General features: G+C 43.0%; 1 protein-coding gene across 1 annotated transcript in view; it reads right to left on the bottom strand.

Annotated features, from left to right (window-relative positions):
• Positions 1-1,477: 1,477 nt before the first annotated feature.
• Positions 1,478-16,240, bottom strand: part of WIF1 (WNT inhibitory factor 1) — a 41,616-nt gene continuing 26,853 nt past the window's right edge. The window contains exons 4-10 of the mRNA XM_052668877.1: positions 15,781-15,921; positions 11,678-11,773; positions 10,049-10,144; positions 8,981-9,076; positions 5,289-5,384; positions 4,894-4,989; positions 1,478-2,303 (exon numbers count right to left, since the gene is read on the bottom strand). Of these exons, the coding sequence (XP_052524837.1) occupies positions 2,182-2,303; positions 4,894-4,989; positions 5,289-5,384; positions 8,981-9,076; positions 10,049-10,144; positions 11,678-11,773; positions 15,781-15,921 (743 nt within the window). The 3' untranslated portion in view covers positions 1,478-2,181. The remainder of the gene's footprint in view (positions 2,304-4,893; positions 4,990-5,288; positions 5,385-8,980; positions 9,077-10,048; positions 10,145-11,677; positions 11,774-15,780; positions 15,922-16,240) is intronic.

The following is a 16,240-nucleotide window of genomic DNA, read 5'->3' as shown; positions in this document are numbered from 1 at the left end:
CTGGCTGCGTCCGCATGCTCACATTTACAGCACAAATGCTGTTCTTTCAGTGCAAGATTTCACATGGAACAAAAAGTGGTAGAAAATTCATCTGTAGGAATTTGACATAGTTTAAGGAAAAGTGAGGAACTTTTTCTTTTTTTCCTTTTGTAACCTTTCTGGCTATATTCTCCTCATGTATTAATGATTTTTCCCAGAATTAGTGGTGAAACTCAAGAAACAATGAAGCAGCACTTTGTGTCTCTGAACACTCTCAAATGGTTCTATTTGAAATAATACACTGGTTATTTTTTAAGGAAGTACTTTCTAAGGATTTGACAGAATCAGAAGTTCAGCCAAAATTTCTAAGGAACCTTAATTCACAAATGTCTCTATTTTTTTTCCAGCAGCACATTAACTGATCTCTTTGGGTAGTCCTAGCCTCAGAAAGAGCAGAAAGCAGGCAAATGCAGCATCTGAGTTTAGAAATAACTCCTCAGGAGAGGCACTGAGGGAGGGATGAGGCCAGAACTGGGATGGAGGATTTGGAGCCCACCAGTCATAGCAGTTACACATCTAGGCTAAGAAGGCTCCTTTTTGTCACAAACCTGAGCTGTGCTGCTGTCCTGCACCAGGCCACACCACCCTGCTCTTGTTAGTGCCCCAGGTGCAATGAAGCTACTGTGGCCATACTCTCCATTCCCCAGGCATATTTATCCCTGAACTGGACCCAGAGGGCAGCAATGTGGTCTTCTGTGGAACCAGGCTTGTGGGATTGCATCTGCAGCCACACTGCAGGAAGGGCAATGTAGGAGTGGGCTCTCAAGAGCTGTTGTCCCTCTCTGGCCAAGGCATGTACGTTTGATTGGCATCTGGATCCCTTGCTCAAATAAGACTCACAAGATCAAGCTACTAAAATACTCTTCACTCATTAAGATACATTTTGTGCGCCAAGCACAAGAGTATTTTCTTTATTTATTTAATAATAGGGTTCCCAGAATTGCAGAATAGCAGTCAGTTTTTATTTGTTGAAATGAATATTGTTCTCTACCCCAGAAAAGAATAATCTCCATTGCTCTCTGTCTGCATCTCATTATAAATGTGACAGTTGCAGGATGGAGTGCCAAGACTTCAAAGAGTCTGAACACACCATGAGACGAGAGCATCACTCTGGAACAGTATCAGTAGGAATAGGTGACTTCCTCTTCATCTGCCTTTCAAAGGCAGCACCTGAAAGGAAGGCTACAGAGCAAATGAAAATAGAATCTCCACATTTAGGACTCTGGTTGGGAATTGAAGGGCCTAAATTGGGCCAAAACCTGACACTCCTGGCTGTTCAGTGCCCAGTGCTGCCGCCCAGTACTACTACCTTTGGAACTGGTGCAGCAGCAGGGAAGTGGGGGCAAGAAAACTGGTCCAACCCACCATTAGTTTATGCAGGGAAGCCATTGCCCAACCCAGTGCTGGCGAGAGTGGAGCAGGCCACACAGAGCAGTACTCAAAAAACTAAAGCAGCATCTTTATTTTACACATAACCATCAGTACAAAAAGTTTATTATATAAGAGCTGTTTTGTCTACAATATATTATATTGCTTCAAGCCAATGCAAAAAGTTCATACGTTACAGTTCTACTTTGTTTAAAATATATTATATTGCTTAATTGGCACCATTGCAGTGTATTTTTAATACACAGAACTTTGCAACATTTTAAGGTAAAAAATAATGCCGAGTGGAGTAGTTCAGTTTTTAAATTAGGTAACATTTGTTTATTTTCCTTTGGGAAAAATCTAAATACACAACAAAACTGACATCTTTTCTTTGCTTAGGCAAACTAAAATCCGCAATCACTGAAATGTTTCAGGTTAGCATCTAGGAAATTTTCTGCTTGAATATTGTTATTTAATTTTTGGAAAATGTTATATTGCAGATATGTAATACAAACAAATGAAATTAAAACATAACCAGAGTATAGTACAAAACCATCCAAAGCACTGAAGGAAGAAGCCTATATAATCATGCTACAGAAGTATTTATAAAACTTAAAAGAAATAGTAAATATCAGCTCAGTGGTTTATAATGAAGCTAATAAAATTCCAGCCAGTAATCTAAACTGTAGTGAACAGCGTTTTAACATCCCATCCATGAAAGGTTAATGAAGGCTATGAACTTTGTGTAACACGAACCATTTCAGATGTTGGAGCTCACCAGATATAATTGGATTCGGGTGGAGCGTGCCTCTCCTCCGCCTTCTTGGGCGAAGGCGTGTACTGCCTGTGCTTGCTGCCGGCCGGCCTCGGGGCACTCAGACCGCTGGCTCCATACCCTGGAAAATTACTCAGCTCAAGAGAACAGAAACCACAGTGGCAGCTTCACGATGCGCTGCTAATATTTCAAGTGGAGACAGTCCTCCAGCTTGAACACAAGCTTCTAATGCACCTCACATGCATGCGGTCCCTTCCCCATCCTCTCCCTGCTCTTGGAAGAGCAGATGCTGATGGGCAGGATTAACTCAAAAAGATCAGGATCACCAGGTAAACTTCGCCCCAAAAGGCTTGAGCAGTCAGCCCACTTGGGCTGCCACCTGGTGCAGACTGACATCTGCACAACCCATGCCAGTGTGTACATTACGTGTGAGCCCAGAAAGTGTTAAGAGTCACTTTGAGCAGCCCTTTGGGTGACCCAGCATTAGTGGTGTAAGCTGTGCTCTGCTGTACAGTGGGATACAAAGAGAAAGAGCGGTGACAACAAGTAGTCTGAAAGTAGTTTGAGAAAGGCTCAGCAGAGCTGCTTTGTTATTGCAGGTAAAAATGAAACACAGATCTCAATGTCTTGTTTTGACATTATTTATAGTCTCACTTACCCGTCTAACTCTGTAAATCCCATGGAAACAACTTTGAAAAATCAAGCCCAAGGTTTAGTTTTTTAATCACTTATTTAAGAAAATAGCTTCCCCGAGGAGCTGTTCATTTGATACAAACATGAACTTTCTAAGATAGTCCTTGTAAACTGTGAAGTTAAAGGCTATCAGCTAGAATTTTGTATGACTGCTGAACTCACAGCTACATGGTGTATGAAGCAAGTCTCTCAAATGAAATACAGATCTTCTATAAAGGCCAAGAGATACTTGGTTTTAGCTGAAAAATAAACTGCCATGCAACATAGACTTGAACGTGCAACTTAAGCCCTATACAGGCATTTAAATGGGAGTGAATTTTACTCCAGCCACCTATATCACTTTCTTTGCTGAATACTAAGACTTTTTCAGTGCTAAATGCAGCAGGTCTTTGCCCAAGCTCCACATAATGAAAACAGCAAAACAGTGGAGCTCTCATTAACATGTAACAACTAAATTTTCATTATAGGGCAGTGGCACTCTGCTTTTTTTCTTCTTGTAGTACAGACAATTACTTTTTGTGGGCTGTTCATTCCAAATATATACATTTTTACTTGCTATATAAGAATATTAAAGCCTTTTTTAATATTGCTACTGAAAACATTAAGCACGAATAGTTTGCCAAGTGTTCAAGATAAATGTTAATCCTTCATGAGAGTACATACAGAATGTCTTACAGAAATGTCTTTATCACTGACCTGGATAGTAGGTTTGAGAGCATCCTCAGCATATTTGCAGACGAGACTAAGCTGAGTGGTGTAGTCATTGTATGCCATCCAAAGGGACATAGACAAGCTTGAAAACTGGGACAATCCCAGACATGAGTACAGACTCATGGACAAGAAATCTTGGAGAGCAGCCCTGTGGAGAAGGGCTTGTGGACATGAAAGCTGGACGTGAACAAGTAGTGTGTGCTTGCAGCCCAGAAGGCCAACTGTGACCTGGGCTGCATCAGAAGAGGGATTGTCTCCCTCTGACGTGACCTTGTGAGACACCTCTGGAGTACTGTGTCCAGGTCTGGGGGCCACAGCACAAGAAAAGTATGGAGCTGTTGGAGCAAGACCCTGTGGAGGACCCTGAAGATGATCAGAGGGCTGGAGCACCTTTACTAGGAAGGAAGGTTGAGGGAACTGGGCTTGTTCAACTTGGAAAAGGCTGCATGGAAAAATTGTGGCCTTTCAGCATTTAAAGGGAACTTATAAATAGGAGAGAGATTGATTTTACATGGTCTGATAGTAACAGGCCAAAGGGCCAGTGTTTCAAAGTAAAAGGTGAACTTTGAGGCCCCTTCCAACACAAGCCATTCTACGATTCTATGACTCTTTGACTCCATGATTCTGTGATTTACTTAGAAAACCTCATTGCACATGGAACGTAAAATTAAGTCTGAATTTGTTACTGGATATATCCAATTGTATTTCAAATAATTTTATAATGCTTAAATAGCAAAACAAAAAATTATTTTAAAGACTTCAACTTCGCTTTGAGACAATATAATTTGTATTCTGTGGAACATGGGTGAGGAAGAGTAGAAGAAAACACGGAAGGTGTTAGGCATAGATTCTGTATAAGCCTTCAAATTTTCTCCCAAGTTTCCAAAGAGCAATTTGACTTTTTTGTAAGCTTTAATCATCTTTAAAGCCTGACAGAACTTTTTGTGTAAAAATGCCAATCTGACATTTGAAGACCAGCTGACTTTACTGGGGAGTGCTGTGGGACTTACAGCCCACTCCACACTGCAGGTGGAAGACACAAGGTCAGCCCAGAGGCCTGGGTGACCTCAGCTCTAGACCTTATGTACAAAGAGAAAGGAAGTAAAAGAATTTTAAACAATTTAGAGAATTTTTAAAAAGCAGTTAGCATTATGGAGAATGTAAAATCTTTGTTTTATTGTTTAGATTAAAGAAGAAAAAGAGGAGCGTGGTATTAGTGATGGTGGAGGAAAAGCTCTTGAAGATGTCATATTCATACAGCATCTATAAGTGGCCCTGACACACACTGAGGGTTGTTTCTCACTTACTTTTATTGCAGTGCCTCCCGTGCCAGCCTTCTTTGCAGTGGCACTTGTTGGGCTCAGCACAGGTTCCATACAGTCCACAGCCAGGCTCGCAGACAGCTGCAACAAAGCGGGCACACACATTGCACTTGGTGACATTTCTCTAGGAACATCTGCAGTTGCTACACTGACATGCTGACACTGACACAGGGAGCCAGGATGCAGACCAGACTGGAGGGAGGCATTTGTAAAAAGATGTCTGGTCTTGTAATTCCTTGCAGCCTGGTGTGCACTGTATGCCCAGGAAGTCAATCGACCTAAAGTGCTCTGACAACAGGCAGCTAGTGCTGTTAGAGTGTGAGAGGTGCCATGTGAGCCCAGTGCTCACTCAAGGACTGACTGAGTGCACAGGTACTTACGCTTTGAACAAAGGTCTCCTTGGTAGCCTTTGGAGCACTTGCATTTATTCTTACCCATACATTTTCCTCCATTTCGACAGGGCTGATGGCATTTACCTAGAAATTAAAAGAACAGAAACAAGGGCCTGAGTCCCCAGCACCTACTCATGACAGCCGTATGAGAAGCCTGCCCAGTGCTCAAACACTCATCAAGCTGTGGGGTCAGAGTGCGCTCTGTGGATCTAGGGGAAGGCTCCTCTGCTAGTGCCCAGTGAGCACACGCAGAATGCAACCTGGTGGCATAGGAAGGAGATTTTAAGTAAAGGGAAGCTCAGGAGCTGACAGGCAAAGCAGCCTCTTGCAGAAGAAGAAGAAGTAGATCATCCAGGCCTGGCAGCTTGTGACGAGAGGCTGTGAAGCACCACGGTGCTGTGGGTTGTGCCATGAGGACTGTTTCACGCTTCAGCTCAAAAAGAAAGGCACATTAAAAAAACATGCCCTTCTTTCCCATTTGCACAGAACAGAGCATCTTTGGTGACAGTAATTAGAACTGGCAGACATTTTTCAAGGCTTTTTGTCCAGAAATTATTTTTCTTCACATTCACGTGTTGCCAAAAGAAGAAGCTGGGTCTGACCACATATGACGGTTTGATTGGCCCTGACTTGCCAAGAAGCAGGAGATCCACACTGATAGGGCAGAGCCACCTTTGAGTTCTGCTGGGCTTGATTCACACCAAGAAGCCTCTGAGGGCTTCCTCACAGTTAGCATGAAGCCCCTGAAGACCAGGCTGTCAGCCTCTCGTTAGATTGGTCTGCGTTCTTTACCTAACTAAATCTCCACTGTCTGTGGGAGTGCAGCCTCCAAAAGCACAGCCATCCTCAGAGCAGGGGGACCTTCTCTCCTGGCCTCCTCAGTGGCCACTCAGTTACTCAGTTACTGCTGCAGCTTTCTCATTGTCCTCCAGTGCCTTTCTAATGATATTAACAGAGCTGCACATGATAATACGAGCATCAGCACTCCTCCTTTCCACTGCTGATGTGCTGTGCTGAAAACCTCTGGGAGCGCACTTGTCTCACAATCACAGAATGCCCCTTTGGGAACTACACACCCCCAGCAGTGCTGCTCTGCTCAACCCCACCAGACTTCTGTGATACATGTGTACTTTGTCAGTCTAAAAGAAATTTTGTTCCTGATGTGCATAATTATTTTAATAGCCTTGAAGCAAGTTCATAAACAGCCAGAAGAACAAGCTGTGCTAAGAAAAGTTCCTGCAGAAGCACAATTTCCCCACAGAAGCCTCTGGAGAGGGAATCTGTGGGTATTCTAATTTGCAGGCAATTGAATCTGGAGTAATTAATAAGTGAGAGATGCAATGCTAAGAGAATTTAGGAATTTTACTTGATCTTGAAGTAAATCTGGAGAATGTGGGTCAAAGGACGTAGTATGGACTTCCGTGGAGCTGCATTCTGCAAATACTTGGCTCAGCACAGCTCAGTTCAATCAAAACTCAAATGTTCCACAGAATGGAGGAAACCTGCTATTAACTGACAAATGGAAAAAGCAACAGAACAGTTGCTGATAAATGGAGGAGGAATCCAAAAGGAATATCAAACTGCAACACTAAATAGAGACAATGCATGACTACATCTAGAAAAGTATTCTGGAGGATTATGAATGCTTGCTAGTAAGGTAGGCTGGGCTCAGCAATTTCTGTGGAGTCTTAGAGAACAGTTCAACTATCAGACAAACACTCCAAATCTTTAAACAAGATTAGAAAAAAAAACAACCCCACTGCTCATTTTTTGGAAGATGGCCTTCTGCTTGTTGAAAGGTTTCCTCATTTTATTATTCCAAGACTCCCATGACTGAATGTAGCTGGCCCAGGGTCTGAGAAAACAGAAAGAGTTTTGTTTCTCCTCTGGTGTTTCTAAATCTCGTCCAGCAGTTCATGCAGTCCTCCACTGCTGAGCTGGCACTAGGGCAGTGCCCAAGGTGGTAGCAGCAATCCATGCTCTACAAACAACTGCTGTCCAGCTTCAAAAAGAAGAGCATAGCTTTTCTTGCTCTCATCAATAGATTCCTGGTTTAGCTCTCCATACTATGATCCTAAATATTCTCCCTTCTTTTGTATAGAAATTTGTTTAATATTTGTGCATTAGTTAATTTAATTTGATATGCACAGGTAAGCCTTTGCAAGAAACCAAAGTCATTAGCACCTGTTTCAAGCAGCAATAGACACTAATGCTCTGGGACAGAGCAATTAAATGGAGTATCCTAAATTATACATTCTGCAGTAGAATTTGTCTGAAAAACCCAACAACACTGGCATAAAAAAACGTAGCCTATGATTTTGAACTTTATTTATTATCTAAGAAGTATAAAAAATGTTGACTTTTGGGGGAAGAAAGAAAGAAAGGGGATCCTGTCAGAAGGTTGAATTTGAAGTTGGTGGAAACAAAGGAAAATTCAATGAAACCCACTCTGTTGTTCTTTGTGACCCCTGATCTGAATGTATATATTTATATATTTATATATTTGTCTATTCCAGTCAAATAATTTCATAACAATACATCTTTACTGCTTCCATTTGGCTCAATTTTAGTTCAGTTGAAAAGGAGATGTAAAATTCCTCATAATGCATAGACATATGGTAAAACATTCACCTTTTTCTACATTTAAATACTCAGCAAAGTGCAGGCCCTGAGTTATCTGTGTCCTTTCCTTGCATAATAATTCATTTATAATCTGATAATGGCTGACAGTACGTTAGAGTTTATTTCCATGTGTTTCCAAGGATTTGCTGCTATACATTTCATTGCTGTGAGGGGAACCTGTCCCTAGTGATGCATGCAAAGCAATCAGCTTTTACACATCCAAGGCCTAATGCTGCTGTCTGTGCTCCTGTGACAGCCCTTGAAAACCAGTGGGAATATTTACAGCAGAAAGGTGGGAAAGCTCCACGTACAGTGTAAGCTTTCATCCCAGAAAGCACGATGTGGATGTATGTTCCCCAAACCAAAAAGCTCATACACCATTCAAGTGTGAGGAACTATAGAATTAATCCAATTTATCAGAGCTGTGAGAAAAGTCTTCATTCAGTGAGATCAAATGCCTGACAGCTGACCTCCCAGGTCTGCTCCAGCCTGGCTGCATCTCCACCCCCATCTTTACACAGCACAGCACACGTAGATCAACCAGGAGCTAAAATATTTTCAATGGCTTTGATGCTAACCTTCTGAAAACAGCAAATCTTTTGATGTTGGCGAGGTGGATTTTCAAGTTGCTGTGTGAATGCAACTTAATACGTTAAGTGAAAGCTCCCAGCTCTTACAGTTCAGACCTCTCTTCAGCACAAACCCCTCTGCTTCCAGCTTAGAGCTCTTGGGGGTATGGGCTCAAACCTAACCTGCTGTGCATTAAAGTGTATTGCAGCAACTTCTCTGAGAAGTTCTGTGAACTTCTGTGTTCCACACAGGCAGGGCACATACTTTTGTCTTGAAAGCTGCTGCCAAGCCCAGTTACTAGTTACTAGTGACAACAAAACAAGGTCTGGGATAGTCCAGCAGTGACTCAGACTTATCAGTAAGGTTCTCACTGAAGGCAACTGGCCCTCTAAGCATGCCAACCAGCAGAGCCAGGTCACACTGTATCTCTTAGACACTGACACAGAATAAGTTGATGTAAAGGAAAAGCACGTGGAGGTGCTACTCACTGATTTCACATTGGTCGCCTTCAAATCCCGAAGGACAAATGCATTTTCCCAGATAGACACACGTTCCTCCATTGAAACAGGTTGTTGTGCAGTTTGCTGAAACAAGTAAAGCAGAAATGAACTAAATCACTTATATCAACTCACTCTGGCTTGCCCTTAATATTTTCTGCTGCTCTACCCAAATAAACATGGCAGTCACAGGGACTGCAAGGATCCCCAGGGACAGCTGTGTTATATCTTCATTGGCCCTCCCATGTGCAGCTCACTGAAGGACCACATCATTCCTGCTATTAAAGCTGGCAACACTCTCATAGCATCATTTGGTTTGGATGAGACCCTTAAAGGCCATCTAGTCCAACTCCCTGCAGTGAACAGGGACACCTACAGCTACATCAGGTGCTCAGAACCTTCCCATCCTGACCCTGAGTGCCTTCAGGGATGAGACACCCACCACCTCTATGGACCACCTTGTTCCAGTGCCTCACCACCCCTATTGTAAAAAAACTTTTTTCTTTCTTTCTTAAAAAACTTTTTTCTTCTCCCCTCTTCTGATTTGAAACCATTTCCCCTTGTCCTGCCATGTTCTGCAATCTTCTCTTCCATGAGCAAGTCAGTGGTATTTGTGCAGCAAACCCTTTGGCTCTCCCTGAGCCACAGAGCAGCAACAACAACAACAAAAAACAAATGGACTTTGTGTGTGTGTGTGTTTGTCCAGATGCAGAAAATTATTGTACTAATTAGTAAAACTAATTCTACTCCAGGAAACCAGAGTTCAAAGAGAGATCACTTGTTTTCCAAAATGAATCTCGTGGTCTGTCCCATGGCTTTCAGTGGTCAGCTAAAGATATTTGCCAAATTACTCTTCGCTCAGCTGGTGGCTGTGGCTGCTGCACGTGGAGCTGTGACAGCACTGTGTGCTCCCTGCAGTTCCCAGCCTGTGCCAGAGCCTGTGCAGGAGGAATCTGTGTCCTGCAGACCTTCCTTCACCACTTGCTTGGCTTTCCTATAGGGGAATTAACATATGCAAGTACATGGTGGCCACAAGACTGGGGGTTTCACTGCCATTACCTTTGTCGCAGTTGATGCCGTAGAAGCCAGGGGGGCAGATGCAGAGGCCAGGGGTGATGCAGAGCCCTCCATTCATGCAGCGAGGAGCACACAGTGCTGAGCAGCAGGGAGAAAAGGAAAACTGTCACTGGCGTGACAGCAGCTGGCTATTAAATGTTCAGCATGCTGTCTCCTTAAGCTGCTTTTCCTTCTGTTGAATCAATCAAGTCACCTTTGCAAAGCACTTTTGTTAGTGGTTACATCAAGACAGCTCTGCTATGTATCTTATCAATACAGCATAACTAAAATAGAAGATTGAGTCTGATTCCACATGTAATTGCTTCTTGTACACTACAGCTCCAAGCTGGGGACAGGAAAGTGCCTACCTTTACCCTCTGGATACATGAGCCCCCACTATACCAGTACTCCCTGCAACTGCACTCCAGTGGTGAACTGGTGCCTCAGCCCTGCACATGGGACTCTCTCCAGGGGATGCATTCAGAGGTGTTGGTAAATTAGTGGGGCTCTCAGGCAGACTCTGTGATGAATCCTCCTTCTGCCATTGCATACCTAGGCATAAGCACAGCTGCCTGATTTAGTAGAAGGGAGCCTCTAACATAGCCAAAGTGTCTGAACACTTCCCCTAAACCCTTTCCAGAGCCCTTGTACTCTCCCAAGGCTACCCTGCAGTTGTGGGAGTTGTGTATCAGGGAGCAATGTTTCAGTTGGTGGCTGCCCACAACTGGTACAAGCAGCAAGGCTGGGCCCATACTGATGGGTTCAACAGCATTTGGATAGAGCTAGGCAGGGGTACAGGATCACCAGTGCTGTGAAACCATCATTCCTGGTGTGGCTTTGTCCCTGAACTGCCAGGGTACAGCCCTAAGACAAGCATCAGCCAGGGCTCCTCCAGCTGGGGATTTGGGGGGTTTGGCTTTAGAAGGCAGGGGAGTTTATTAACACACAAATACAAACTGCCTGGAATCCAGGGAAGAAAACAGTCCCTGTTTTTTTGTATTTAATATTTTGGGTGTAGTCAATGTGTCTGGGAGCAGAGTAAGGGTCACATTGAAGTAGAATGCCCACAGAGATGCTTTCCTCCTTTGTCCCAAGGAAGGCCTCCCACTGAGGAAGGAGGGAGGAAGAGATAAGAAGATCCTCACCCAGCCACACCAATTTCCTGCTCCCTCACTCCTGGAAATATTATTTGGAGTTATTAGTAATGAAAGGAAAAAGGAAACCCCTTCATCTTCCTATCTTCTTTTTCAGCCTGCCTCCAAATTAAATCCTATCTCCATATAAACCAGTGCAGAACAAAAATCCCCATGCTTGATTTTCCAGCTAGTCCTCATTAGCAGAGGAGCTTTATTTAATCTTTTTGCCAGATGGATGCTCTGTGATTAAGGACTCTCTAACAATTGTGTCAGTTTTTGTTAAAAGCAATCCCTTAGAGAGAAAACATCTTTCTTGTAAGCAGTTAAATTTTCCATTGGAATATGCACTATGACAGTAATTCACTTAGATGTGTAGACTCAAAATAAAATATGTGTGACTTTAAAATAGGCCATTCATATTTTTAGGAGTGGCTACAGCAGGTACAGTTTTGTTGAGATCATGGTAAAGAGAGTTGAGAGGATTTTTTTTAATTACCTTTCTCACAGTGAGGCCCATAGAATCCATCTGGACATTCACACACATGTCTCTCGTTGCAAAACCCTCCGTTTCTGCATCCTCCTGGACACTCCGCTTCATAAAACACAATGACAATCTTAATTGGCTATTTCGTACTTTAGCTGTCACTTATCTTTCAGTAGGACCAATAGATTCCTTTGATAAAACAATAACAGATAGGCAAATGCTGGTAGAAGTGAAGTTCAGCTAAGACCTTCTAAAGAGAAAGTCTCTGTGTTAATCTCCAAATACAGGTCTGAGCTCATGTGCAAGACAGTGTGTGGTCTGCTGGATGCTAGATCATGCACACCTTATTGCTCTGCTGTTTTGCTCACGAATGAGTGATGTGGATGCTCTGCTCAATCCAATGCTGACTTCTCCACAAGGAATGAGCAGGAACCTGGTGCAGGACCTGCATCACTGGTCAGACCTGCCCTTGGTCTGTGGGACCACTTTCAAATTTCGCAGCCTTAAATTGACTGCATTGCAACTTTCATTGCATTAATTACTACATCTGTTGCTACTGAGGTGACAAAGTGATGAAATCTATCTTCAAATGAAAGAGTCAGCTTTGAGGCTGGATGAAAGGAGGCCAGAAAGGAAGATGAAAGCATTCCTGTGTAGTGATCCTGTATCATCATCCAACTCTTATTCACATCTCAACTATTGATCAAACACCGCTTAAAGTGTTTGGCAACACTGGCTGGATTACTCAAGGATGAGAAATACATCTGTGTATGATCACCATCCTCAAAATACTGGAGCCCATCAAACAAGAGGCAAAGCAAATTGAATTCAGTGGAATCCCACAAAAGCACTACTGCCAGGAAGCGATTCCTTAAAAATGCCTTCCCAGGTCTCTCACAGGCAAGAAGGAAAGCAGGAGAGGCTGAAATGCGACATCACTTGTGATCGGTGGTACCAGTGCCACAAGGCAGCTTTGTGGAGTAGGTAACCTCCTCATATGGGTTCTATGCTGTGTGACGCTCTGAATGATGAGGTTAAAAATACTCTGTGGTAGACCAACACTCAGACAGCAATCTTACTGCGACCTTCTCAACTCAAACTTGAAGGTCATCCATTAGACACTGGTTGGCTGCAATACTGGCACCATGCCTTTTTTGCCTTAGGTGTAGCAGTGCTGTAAGTACATGTGGCTTATAACACCTGCCAGCATTACCCTTAACTCTTCTCCGTTGGCTTTTCACCTGCATCCACCAAGAAGTGTTGGCACCCAATGCTCACAAGCTGTGTAGATGTACCATTGATTCATGCCCTTTCCAAACTGAACAATACCTGAGTTCAAATTCAAGCAGTTACAGCCCTTAAAACGCCCTCACTTGAAGTGACAAGGAGTATCAGAATGTCCATAAATTCAAGTGGTTCAGGTTGCCTAAGACATTTTCACAGCTCACAAAGAATCTTCAAACTAACTCCTATTAATGTAAGGGGAAATATAATCCTGGATTTAAATAAATCTGAGTGGTTTTCCCTCCTTCTTTATTAGATGACATATCCTTTAGATCTATTTACAAACTAGCTTCCTTTCTTGAAAACTTATCTAATAGCTGACCAGAGCCACAGGAAGATATGGCAGCTCAGGCTATGTGCAGTATTATTTTTCAGCCGCACTCATGGAATATTTCTCTACCAACTGAAATACGAAGGGTAACTATGAGACTAAGCAGGAGGTAAGAAAATCTGAGGTATCAGGCAGGGGGCTGGATGTTGTGTACAAACACAGGAAGGACAGAGGATACAACCTGTGATTTTAAGCTCTTCTACTTAAGACCATAGATACATGGGGAAAAAAAAGTGCTACTTTAAAAATGAAGCTGTTTGCAGTAGTAGTAATAGCAGGAAAGGCACTTTTCTCTCATTTGTTCTAACAGTATACTCTAGAACTTATTGGAAATGTTTCTCTTCTTGTAGCTGAATGCAGAGCTGCTATTCATTACAGAAAATACATGCTGAAATGCATGCCATTTCAAACAGAAAAATAGGAAAACACAATTTTTTGTGTGGTCACCTCTTGGCCACAACAAAGCCTCTTTACTGCCACAAAATTGTTCCCTCATTCTGCTCATTTCCTCTGGTGGGGGCCTCTGGCTGCCCACAAGAGACTGGAAACAGTGACCCGGGGCCCAGGCAGGAGGAATCCGAGCTGCTCGCCACAAGCAGCATCTCTCAGAGGGAGGAAATCCACCCTACACTAATACAAACCAGTGGGGACATTCTCGTCCTTCCCAGTGTGTGTACCTCCAAGTGTCGTGGACTGCTCCCCACTGGACACAGGGCAGCAGTGGGAGCCACCCCTATAGACACCAGCAGAGGTTGGTGTGAAGGCTCCTCCTCTGCCCACCTCTGATGTATGGAAACAATGTCATCCTCCTGTCTCTCAGCTGCTTCAGGACTGAGCGAGTCATTAAACTCAGCTTACACTGAGTTACATGCTGCAATACTCCTAAATTTTTCAGTGTTTTTCACATCAAAATAGTAACAATAACAAATGATGCAGAATCCAAAGCTTGGACAAATGCAACAAAGAAATTGAGTTTGGAGCCCTTCTAGGACGAGATGCATTTTTCCAAAATACAGATCCATAACTGCTGTCCTGATTAGTTGACTCCAATGTTATTTTCAAAGTTTATTAAGTTCAGCATCTTTGAACTGAACTGAAAGTGAAAAGCTATGAAACGTTCTGTGTTGTGTTTACATCAGACACAACTCTGTGCACAAAACCTAATTGATTTTACTTCCATTCAGCCCCCATTTTTTCCTTTTCCTCTCCCCACATCTTCTCCCCCCTCCTCCCCTTTTCCCAGGCTAACTGAGAGCAGCAAGGCTTCAAAGCAGGCAGAAAGTTGGCCATTTATTTAGGCGTCATGCGGGTTCAAAGAACAAACAGCTCCTGCTCCTGCTGCTGCTCTTTGAAGCCACCCTCCGTCCAGTGTGGAAAAGAAAGTGTAGGACTTGGAGCTGACATTTATAGGAGAAGAATAAAAATCTTGCTATTTGTACATCATGGGTTGATTTGATACAATTGCACACGACGTGGGATAGCTGCCTGATCTTAGATACTAATTTTTTCAATTTCCACTGCCTCAGTTCAAAGTGATAATTACAGCTGTTCTTGGTGTATAAAATTAATCCAGAAACACTTATTACGTAGTGTTTATCGTTCATAAATTGGCTGAGTAGACAGGTTCTCTGCTTTCCAAGTAAACATGGCAATAACTTCATAATGCTCTTCCTCTATTAGTGCATCTTGTGTGCATTTCTTGCCTGGTGATGGCAAGAACCAGCTTCCATCACCTGCTTGAGTGCTGCTTTACTGTGCAAACAATTCTACCAAATTCAAACCAACAACTTGTCCTCTGAAGTGTTAATGAGAGAAGAAGGAATGCTCTCATTGGCTGTTATGTCTCATAAACTTTGTGAATGTCAAAGTGGGCAACATGTGCTGCTGAGACAGGTGAACAGTGCTGCATTTGAACCCAAATGGTTGTCATCCTGAGCTCCACAGGAAGGAAGCTAACTATTGCAAAATGTTCTGATTTACCACTTTTTGGATTAACTTGGAATGTGCAAGTTCAGATGTAAAGAACTGTTGAACTATGACACCAAATGGCGTTAAGTGAAGACAGTGTCTGTGCTACAGATCACAGAACTCAGTTCTCTCAATTACAGGTCATTTCTTAAAACATGAGCCTTGGCATGCTAGACACAGTAGTGACTCTCCTCCAAACACTTCAAATCATTTGTTCACACTTGCTTCTCATATGATGTATTTTTATCAACATCCCTGAAATGATGAGCTGTGAACAGGAGGAGGAATGCCTCCAACTCAGTCTGCTGAGGGAGATATAGTTTACAGCAAGAAAAAGCTTAGTAAACACACTGAAAACGAGCAGCAAATGTAAACAAGTAGCAAATCTACAAAGAGAGTCTGAACATCCTGGAGTCAAAGCCTTTGCTGTGCATTGCATGACCACAGTATTCTGTAGGCATTATCCCTAAGGAAACAGAGGAAAGTTAGGTGACCCTGTCTGGCAGTCTTGTCATGTCCTCATTAGCATTACCTTGCTGACAGGTTTTAAAGAAGATGGCGTTCTGAGGGGTCTGGAGGATGATATTGCCTTCTGCGTTCATTATGATCACGTTCACTTCGAAAGCAGCCACTCCATCTTGTTTTCCAAGGCAAGGAAACCCAACCCGAACCACTTAAAGGGGAACAATAACAATAATATTTTGTGTTTACTTGTATATAGATAAAGGTACACATAGGAATACTAAAAATAAAGATAATAAGTATTTACATTTAAGCCTTAGAGTACCACCACTGATGAAGAGGTGCATCACAGAGGTATGCAGGTTGCCGTATTCATAGACAACAGCAACAGCGCAGGAGGTGAGCCTGGGCTCCCTGACTGACACAGCCCCAGTGTCAGAGGCACAGACAAGGATCTTAATAAACACACTGCTGCCCTCAGACTGCAATTACCCACATGAAGGCATCTAAGGACACGTTTTTCGAAACCT

The sequence above is a fragment of the Tympanuchus pallidicinctus genome, unplaced genomic scaffold (genome assembly GCF_026119805.1).
Source record: "Tympanuchus pallidicinctus isolate F22 unplaced genomic scaffold, pur_lepc_1.0 scaffold8, whole genome shotgun sequence".
In the NCBI taxonomy this organism is placed as follows: Eukaryota; Metazoa; Chordata; class Aves; order Galliformes; family Phasianidae; genus Tympanuchus; species Tympanuchus pallidicinctus.
Note: the sequence above shows the minus strand (reverse complement) of the source record. Positions and strands in the feature narration are given on the sequence as shown.